The sequence below is a fragment of the Lepidochelys olivacea genome, assembly GCF_965140295.1.
Source record: "Lepidochelys olivacea isolate rLepOli2 genome assembly, chromosome: 9".
NCBI lineage: Eukaryota > Metazoa > Chordata > Testudines > Cheloniidae > Lepidochelys > Lepidochelys olivacea.
In genome coordinates this window covers 54,198,541-54,208,302 of record NC_140419.1, presented here as the reverse complement: position 1 = coordinate 54,208,302, position 9,762 = coordinate 54,198,541, and the positions used below count along the sequence as shown (strand labels likewise).

The 9,762-nt window shown below is 49.6% G+C and overlaps 1 protein-coding gene across 1 annotated transcript; it reads left to right on the top strand.

Annotated features, from left to right (window-relative positions):
• Positions 1 to 2,035: 2,035 nt before the first annotated feature.
• LOC311526036 (aquaporin-12-like) lies at positions 2,036 to 5,993 on the top strand (the record flags this gene model as incomplete). The annotated part of the gene is made up of 3 exons (XM_084638669.1): positions 2,036 to 2,642; positions 4,850 to 4,966; positions 5,833 to 5,993. 3 exons carry the CDS (start codon positions 2,036 to 2,038, stop codon positions 5,991 to 5,993), a joined length of 885 nt encoding a protein of 294 aa, XP_084494795.1.
• Positions 5,994 to 9,762: the final 3,769 nt, after the last annotated feature.

Sequence of the window (9,762 nt, the reverse complement as noted above, 5' to 3'; positions counted from 1 at the left end):
CCCTTATGCTGTGCCATGGAGGCGCCACGCCAGGGGTCGCTAGGGCACTCCCCCTATGGGTACTGCTAGGGGAAAAACTTCCAGCACCAGTGCATGTGGCGAGTATGCACACCTATTGTGGAATAGACATGAGCAACACATCTCAAAGAACACCAGTTATGGAAAAGGTAACTGTCTTTTTCATAGGTCTGTGCTTCAGTTTGTTCATTTGATTGTCTACATCATAAGAGTTCAAATCACATATCTCCTTCATTCAACCCTGCCACAGTTTAGTTCTTAATGTCTTTCTGTGGCCCACTAGGAACAACCCTACTTAAAGAGACGACCCACTGCTATAGGCCTCTGGAATTGTATATGCAATAAGCAAGGTGCATCGCGTCACTGCTAGTTGCTATTGCTTTCCTCAGGTATTCCAGGATTTAAAACAGTTCTGGATTAAAGACCAGTGTGTGTGGAGTTTGATTTCAGGGGATTCAGGACATGGTGGTGGAGTGCATAGCTAAGCATATCCATTCCACTGCTCCTCTAGAGACAGGGATCAAATAAATCTATCACATTTGGGAGAATGAGCTGGGAACTTGTCTTTGAGCTTGTCTCCTACCAATGGATCACTGCGGGGAAAATGCTACAGCCGCTGTAGCACTTTAATGTAGATGCTACCTATGCTGTCGGTGTAGGTAATTCACCTTCCCAAGGTGGATTCGACAGAAGAATTCTTCCATCAACCAAGTGCTGTCTGCATCAGGGTTAGATCAATTTAGTTACATCTCTCAGATGTGGATTTTTCACACCCCTGAGAGAGGTAGCTATACCAATATAAAAGCCTACTGTAGACCAGGCCTAAATCATCTTTGCTCTGGTTTTCCTTTTCCTTGTTGGTGTCTCAGTTCCCTCCATCCTCTTTCTGTTGTATCCAGCATGCAATAAGGACTCTATGCTGCTTCCTAGGGTATGCTTTGTCTTCCTGGGGCAAGAGGGCAATGAAAGACAAACCTGAACTTTAGTGTGTCCTGGCACCTGATCAACATGGAACATTGGTTCTCAGAGGAGAGCCTTTCACTTCTCAAGCCTGGAGGATACAGTTGTATTTTAGAAGCTGAGGAGGGAGGAGACCTAAAAGGAATGCAGTGATGAGACTCTTCAGGATTCCATGTAGTTAGCCTTCCCTGGCCTGGGTATGCAAAGAGATTTCCATCTGTTGTCCTTCCCTACACATACCCAAGCTCTGTGCTGCCTTTGCATTTCATCACCACCTTGTTAACTGCGCAGGGCTTTCACCGTGAGCTCCCTGCTCCTAACTATCTAAAAACCATTAAGGTGCTGTACAATAACCAATCCCAAACACTGAAACAAAGAGAGAAGCTGCCCAAATATTCTGCCCACCCGAAGCAAAGACAACATAAGTGCTGCTTTCTGCTCCAGTTTGCAAATCTATGCAGTGAATGACCCGCTGGGCCAGAACAAAGCAGCCAAAGGCTCATAACAAAGCCTCGCAAAAAATAACCCTGGGGCAGGAGCTGGGCTTTCCCAGATTTACTGCCATGGGGTGAGAGCTGCTGGACCCACTTGCTAGAACCAGTTGTAAAACAAACCAGCAGCGTAACTTTGAAGACAAGTTCTGAACAAACCCCAGGCTGCAGGTCATTGGTTCTCTAATTGCAGCAAGTGCTGATGGTTAAAGCAGAAGGAGGGGAGAGGATATGTGAGTCACATGGGGTCTGTGGTTGTCTCCCTTCTGATTAGGGGTGAAGGCACAGGGACAGGCAGGCTGGTGGGGGTAGCAGAGAGCAGCAAGCATTAACAACACTGGCTGCAGCTGATACTGTAGGTAGGAGAATCTCACTGTCTGCTCCTTAAAAGCTTTGCGTAGCCACACGTGTGGATTTTCCCAAAGACTCCCTTGACCCTGCTGACTGGGGGCCTGTCAGGCTGTGCCACGTTGGCTTAAAAGTGCCTTTATAAAGAAGAGGAAGAAAAGGTTGATCTGTTCTTTGGACGGTGACACTCATGCTTTGCCATCTCTGTTGGGCTTGTTATGGCGGGTTTGAATGTTTCCATTGCCTTCTTTCTCTCAGTTGTGGCTATTTGTGAGGTGGTCAGGCAGGTTTCCAAGAGACTTCTGCCTCTTGGAGTGTACCATGATCTTGTCAGAGAACTGGTCAGCTCATTACAGTTGTGTGCTTGCTGCCTTGAGCTGAGGATGCTGATGGATATTGGTCCCTGGGGTGGTGGCTTTGGCCCAGATGTGATTCTGACCCTCCACTTCATTCTCTACTTGATTCATGGTGTGTCTTTTGATGGAGCTTCTGCTAACCCCACTGTCTCTCTCCAAGAATTCCTGGTTATGGATTCCTCCTTTGTGGTTACTGCTGTCAAACTTCTGGTCCAGTTTGTGGGAATGGAGGCAGCTGGGATTCTCACCACACACTACTGGTCCTGGGAGCTGACTGACTTCCACCTCATCCAGAATCTAATGGCCCTGGATTGCAATTCCTCTATCCATACCTCTTTGTACCATGGCATCTTTGTGGAAGGCATCTGCTCTTTCTTTTTCCATTTGGTGGCTCTCAAGTTCCAGCACAATGACCCTTGGTACAGAGCGCCCATCCTGGCAGCAACTGTGACCACCCTGGCTTACACAGGTGAGAAGCTTTCTACATTTCTTTTCCCCCCTGTAACACCTTGGTGTAAATACAGGAAAGGAGCATGGATGAAACTCAGGGAGCTAATGCATTGGCTTTTCAGCTCCAGGGACCTACAGCTACATAGTGGTTAGCTCACAGCCAGTGCTAGTTTGGATTCAACTCTACTCACGTTGCTAAAATCAGCATCCGAGCAGGTACAGCTGGCAGTCTTTACTCAAGATGGGGCTTCCCATGAACTTGGTACATCCACTACATATTAGGAGTCCCCTGCATGCTAGGGGAACAGAGTGCAGCACTGAATAGAGGACAAATGTTCCTACCTGTGGCTCTTGTATGGCCCCCCCTTACAGTAATATCCGAGCGCATCAGCCAGCCCCCCGCATGGCGTGTGAGTGCTGTTATCCCCATTGTACAGATGGGAGCGGAGAGACTGAGTGACTTGCCTGAGTCAAACGGAGTCTGTGATGAAGCAGGGACTTGAACCTACATCCCAAGCTAGGACCCAAAGCACAGTACCATTTTGCACACTGAGCTTTGCTGCCTTCTGTGAAGCCTGGAGACCTCCAGCCCAGGACACAGAAGGATGTGTTTGTCACGGGGGAAAGGGGCTTAGTGGGAGGGAGCCAAGCTAGGGTGCAGTTCGGTGGAGTTTCTGGCTGGTCAAAAGGAGATAGCTGGAGGACTGGCCCACATGGGACTGTCAAGCTCCCGACCAGCACTGAGCTTTCAAATCAGTGCAGTACATCAGGGGGTTGCTGACCTACTGCTCAGGGGATGGGAAAATAGCTCAGAACCAAAGGCAGTTCCCAGACCCAGCTGCTAATATGGAGATAAGGTTGTAATTCTAGATCCATAAACCAAAGGGGAAGAGTTACCAACACACGTGCCTCGAAGCCAGGAAAATTCAAAGGGAAGCTTACACTCCAAAAATAAACATCAGGAAGCTCAGCAATGCACAGTTAACGTCACCTCTCTTCTCCACTCCTCACCTCCCCCCACAAAACAATCTTAACCCCACCTTTGTGTGACCACCCACTCTCCTCCCAAGATCTTGGTAGTTAGACACCTAGACACAACGTTTAATGTGTAATGAAAGAGGGGGTGGGGCTCAAGCAATTCTTTTTACTTTCATAACAGATGGGCCAAGCCCAGTGGTGCTGCCGGGGCTCTGAACTGCCAGGCCCAGAGGTGTCAGGGCTCAGCCCTGGCAAGTCCCAGCACAAATTAAGCACTGCCTATGCACCGTACATCTCCAGGATTGGTAGTTCATTGGTAGAAGGGCCCATTATGACCATCTAGCCAGACCCCCTGTGTAATACAAGCCAAAGGATTTCACTCGGGGATTTCTGTGCCTAACCAATGTAGAAAAATATCCGGGTCTTGATTTTAAACATTTCAAGTCATGGAGAATCCACCGTGCCTCTAGACAAGTCAGTTCCAGTCGTTATTTACCTTCAATGTTTTTTTTTTTTTTTAAACCCTGTATTTCTATTCTGAATTTGTCTAGTTTCAGCTTCCCAGCACTGGCCCTTGTTTTGCCTTTTTCTTATTGACTGAAAAGCTGTCTGTCTCCTGTCAGAAATCTCTTCCCCACATAGGTTCTTGTAGACTGTGACCAAGTCACCTCTTAACAATTTCGCTCACTCAGCCCTGCTGCGCTGCATGTACTCAGCATGTGAACCTGCACGTTACCCACCCACTCATCTCTGGCAGTGGGGTCTCCTCCAGAGATCGTCTTTAGTTCTAGCTCCTCGACAAGAGTCATTTCACCTTCCACTGCTAGGCGGTGATGTTTTACAGCCAGTTTAACCCTTTACTTCTCACTCATCACCTTTCCTTGCAGATATCTTGTATGCTGTTTACCCTTGCAGTTAGGTAATGTATACTCTGCCGCATTAGCCACAGTGGACATGAGGGTCAGGCTGTCCGGTGCTAGTAGGGTTTGTGGTTTGAACTGTGTCGGTTTCAGAGGTTGGACATTGTGCAGCTAGGAAGCGGGGTGTGTATCTATTTGACATGGAGGCAGGCGCGTTGGGCTGAGTTAAGGATGTTCAAGGTGACTTGACTCTGCTTTTTCAGAAAGTTCAAACACAAAGTTCTGGCAGTAGAACTTCTCAAATCCTGCCTGTTGCCCAATGCCCATTTGTTCAAATCCATGTCAAACAAGTGAGACTCATTACACTATTTGTTTTCTTCTTTCACAGCTGGGCCTTTCACAGGGGCCTTTTTCAACCCCACCCTGGCCTCCATGGTTACTTTTCACTGCTCTGGGAACATCCTGCAAGAATACATCCAGGTCTACTGGCTGGGACCCCTCACAGGTGAGCTATGTTCAGGGTACGAGTAGGTGCAGGAGGTATTGCTGACTGGCCATGCTGGACCACAACCTAGAGAGTGGGGCAGAGGATGTGGCTGGGGTGGAGCCTCCCTAGCATGTCTGCCATGTTAGTGAACCTGCATGAAAGGGACAAGTATTGAGCATAGAAATTGGGAACTCCGGCTGGTATGTGGCAACTCCTTGTGTTCTTATTTATTATGGGGGGAGGCTAGTCTTGCCATTGGAGCCAGATGCTCCTTGCCCTTCCCAGCACCCCTCTTCCCCATCAGCCAGGCTGGAACTCTGCCACACCAAAAATGAGCCGCATTAAATGTCATTTGCCAAACACTGGCCAGGGTAGGGGGGGCACTTTGCAAAGCATGAGGCAGATGGGACTGAGAGGGGTGGGAGAGATGACAGGGTTAAAGACATGGTGATGATCACATCTCGTGGAGCTATATTGTTGCAGGCTGTCATGGAAGGAAGACCATGCTGTGGCAATTTCACTCGGTCTGTAATTTGAAGGTTATCCTCACACCCATAAACCCCAGATTTGTAATTTGTGAAATGAAGCTTATATTCTGCAGCACCAGACGGCTGCTTCCAAAGAAAACTGATTCACTTAGGCCATTCTTTTGTGACCTGGACCAATCCCAGCCCTGCTTTTGCAGGTGGATCACTTCTCTGTTAAATCCTCTTGCTGTTCTGGCGTTTGACAGTACCATGTGCTAGTAGCAGGGACTCCAGCGGCTTTTGGTTCAGTTGGGGCAGGTGCCATCTGGCCCGAGGAGAGGTTGTGTGGTGTGTGTCAAAGGATGGGACAGGGAGATGGTAAATGACATGGCCTAATCCCCCTGTTTCTGCTTTCAGGGATGCTCGCATCCCTTCTCTTGTACCAGGGGACGATCCCAAGGCTCTTCCAGAAGAACCTTCTTTACAGCCCGAAGAGCAAATACCGGACCCCCAAGGGGAAGGCTGTGCCTGGGCTCAAAAAGACAGAAGACAATGGGGAAGGGCAGCCGCAGCTGTGAACCAAGCCCCAGAGCTGAGTGAAGGGTGTGAGAGGGTCCCCTAGCCGCTGCCCATCTCTCCCTTCCATTGGGCTCCTCCCATGGCCAGAGTGACAGGAGCTGGGACTGAAGACACCTGGCCAGCTCTGTGATGTGTGAGCAAGCGCTCGCTGGGGGGACCACCGGCTTTTCATGCCACTGTGTAAGTGTACCAGCTGTTTTGGCCACATGAGAGCAATCCCTCAGTGCTGGCCTGTGGAGATCTGGCTGTGAAAGCCCCCAGAGAACGTCGCCAGCTACCATGCACACCACACCACTCTGCTGCTGGTCAGATCACAGGCTCCAATACTGTGCCATAAGCACGACCTAAAGGGCATGTGCCTTCCATCCAGTGCACACCCCTCCTTCCTGACCTTCCCCAGCCCGTCTCCCCAGGTGGAACGAAATCACCACCACCGTTCTGCTCCCTCAGTGCAGCCAGGCATCCACCCATCTCACTCCCCACCAGAAGGGCTGCTGCTGTTGCAGGGTCTCAGGGCTGCGCCCACACGTGTCTGTCCACTCTCTGGCTCAAACTCTGTCATGTCACTGCCATTGAATACAAATGTTACCTCCAGATAGTGGAGCAAGTCCCCACTAGGCATCTGTCTCTAGTGGCACATTAATTTCTTCCCCTGGAACATCCATGCACTGTCCTTTTAAAAATAGAAAGGCAAAGCAGTGACTGCTCAGTGAAACAGCCCATTCCAAAGTGTCCTGCACCGTTTCACAACTGGCCCCTCTGTCCTAGAGGGGCTCGGGTGTCAGAAAGTTTTTCCTGCTTCACTCCAGCCTTGATGGTGAATCCAGTCCCAGGCTTAGCCCAGCCCCACAGGGGCTGTCTGTTTCTCCTTCGCCAACAGTGATACAAGCTGAGCAGGAAAGTCGGCTGTAATTGCTGCCCCTAGATAACGGGTTGTACTCTAAGGGGGAAATTCACCACAGAGGAGACACCCACACCCACTCCCACACCCTGTGTTACAGGATCAGGTGGACCATGAGCAGCCCCAGCCCTGGAGAACAGCTCGGTGTGCTCTGGAGATGACTGAACTTGCTGTTTTTCTCAGTTATGGTTTCTCCTGATTGTGGAGCTGAGAAACAAAGCTGGCAAAGTCTGGCCACTGATTAGCACCCCAGAGATTGTTACCCAGCAGGAGAGGGGACGGGCCTTGTTAATGAAACTATTATTTTCATGTGCCTTAAGAGCCTATCTGTAAATCCAGCCCATCTGCTGACTGCACTGACTGGCTGGCAAAGTGAGTGCTGGGTCCTGCTCAAGGGCGCCGGGATGGCCCTGCAGCTGTGCTGTGCTAGGGAACAGAGTGGGTTTGCAATACATGCGAGCCAGTCATGCTCCTCTGTTGCTGTGCTGTATGCCAGGGAAGTTATACAGACTAATCTGAGGCTCCACTAGGTCTTGTTCCCAAATGAGGCCCCCATTTGGTTCATTCAGCACGCTGACTTTGAGCTCTTGTGCCCAGCCTTGCCATCTGCACGCAGAACCCAGAAGGGGACAAGGGAAATGATGAGGTTCTATGATCTGAGGGCCCTGTGATCAAGCTCCCCAATTGTTATGCAATACCTGCCCCTTCATGGGAGAGTCCCTAATATTGTGCAGAGCCCAAGAACTCTCAAATGCACAAACTGAGGACAAAACTGTTGTCTCACTTGTGAATTTCAAATGGTTTTATCAACTCCTGCAGTGTGCAAGGTGATTCTCTTCTCTGGGGGTCATGAGACAGTGATTGTGTAGCATGGGCTGGGTTTACACGTGCAGCATCCAGAGGTGAAAGTAAGCAGGTTCGGTCTGATAAAGCTTACCGGCAAAAGCCAGTACGCCATGCCAGACCGGATTGGCTTCCCCGGTGATGATTTAAAGGGCCCGGTGCTCCACTGCGGGGAGCATCGGACCCTTTAAAGCACCACCAGAGCTCTGGCAGCAGGGCTTCAGCAGGGATTTCAAATGCCTGGAGCTCTGCAGCGGCTGGAGCCCCGGGCCCTTTAATTCACCGCTGAGCCCCAGGGCTCCTAGCCGCCTCTGCAGCTGGTAGCTCCGGGGTGATTTAAAGGCCCCAGGGCTCCCAGCCAGAGCCCCGGGGCCTTTAAATCGTCTCTTCCAGTTGAGACCACGCCCCCACTCAGGACTCTGGCGTACCGGTAAGTCCTTTAAGTTACTTTCACCCCTGGCAGCATCCCTCCAGCACATGGGATTGTTCTGTGATAAATGGTCAAGACGAGCGTCTAAGCTGTAAACAGGGCCACCTCATGTGACCACTCCAGACCCAAGACCCAGCTGGACAGCAGGGCTTGGAAGGGCTGTAGAAGGAACACCATGTGCTGCTCAACAGTGCTCCCTGGGCCCAATTTGAGCATTGCACTGAGCTACAAGAGTGTGGCTTGGCCAGTTCTCTGCTAGAAGTGCAGATACTGGGCTGAGTCCTTCAAGGGTGCAGAGTTAAGAATTAACTGAGCATTTTAAGGGCTCAGGAGACATTTTAAGGGCAAAACCGTGGTTTACCATCAGCCCCTTTTCCTACCTGGTACTAAGAGCTGGTTTGGTAAAATCGCAGTGAGGGGACTGGTCCCTGGCTGGACTCCTATGTGCTACTGGAGCACAAATAATAACAGACAGCTGCAGTGGCACAGGAGCTAGCAAAGAGAGCTGTAAACAGGGGAGTTTCAGTGGGAGCTCTGTTGGAGGAGAAGATTAACAGGATTTAGGTGGGAAGGCTGTGACAGAGGCAGCAGTGGGAGTGACCCATGTAGTGGAAGACACAATGAAGATGACTGGATGTGGAAGCTGTGGTATGTACATGATCCTGGAGGGGGTACCTGGTAAGAGTTTTCTCTGCATGAAATGCCATCTGATAGAGCTGATGGAGGAAAAAATCGGAGGTTTGGAGATGCAGGTGGAAAGTCTGGTTGAGTTTAGAAAGGGGTTCGAGCAGATTATGGAGCAAAGACATGAAGTATCTGAAGGGAAAAGCTCAGACTTGCAGATGGAAGCAGGACTGAGGAATTCTGAGGGGAGACTGCTGGGTGAGGAAAGTGGTCAGTGGAAGCATGTGACTAAAAGAACCAGGTAGAGGAAAAGACAGGCTAGTGAAGGAGAAATAGAGCTTAAGAACAGGTTTGCAGAGTTGGAAAATGAAGAAGGGGCTCAGCAGGTAGTCACTGAAGGTGGAAGGGCAAGGAAGAGGAGAAGAGCAGCTAGTCCTATAGGAAAAGAGGAAGAGTCAATGGAGACTACACCAAATATGAGCCTCAGGAGGATACAGGTTGGGTTGAAGAGGATTAAAAGGGAGAATAGGAATGGAAAGAACTTGCAGCCAGAGGGAACAGGGGATAGACTGGAGAATAGCACCGTCACCAGGAAAAGGCAGGTCTATGTGATCTAAATATCTAAACAAATACTTTGCCTCAGTCTTTAATGAGGATCTTAGGGATAATGGTAGCATGACAAATGGGAATGAGGTTATGGAGGTAGATATTACCATATCTGAAGTAGAAGCAAAACTCAAACAGCTTAATGGGACTAAATCAGGGGGCCCAGATAATCTTCATCCAAGAATATTAAAGGAATTGGCACCCGAAATTGCAAGCTCATTAGCAAGAATTTTTAATGAATCTGTAAACTCAGGGGTTGTACTGTATGATTGGAGAATTGCTAACATAGTTCCTATTTTTTTGGCTTGTTTAGCCTAACTAAAAAAAAGGTTTAGACGAGATATGATTGCTCTCTATAAATATA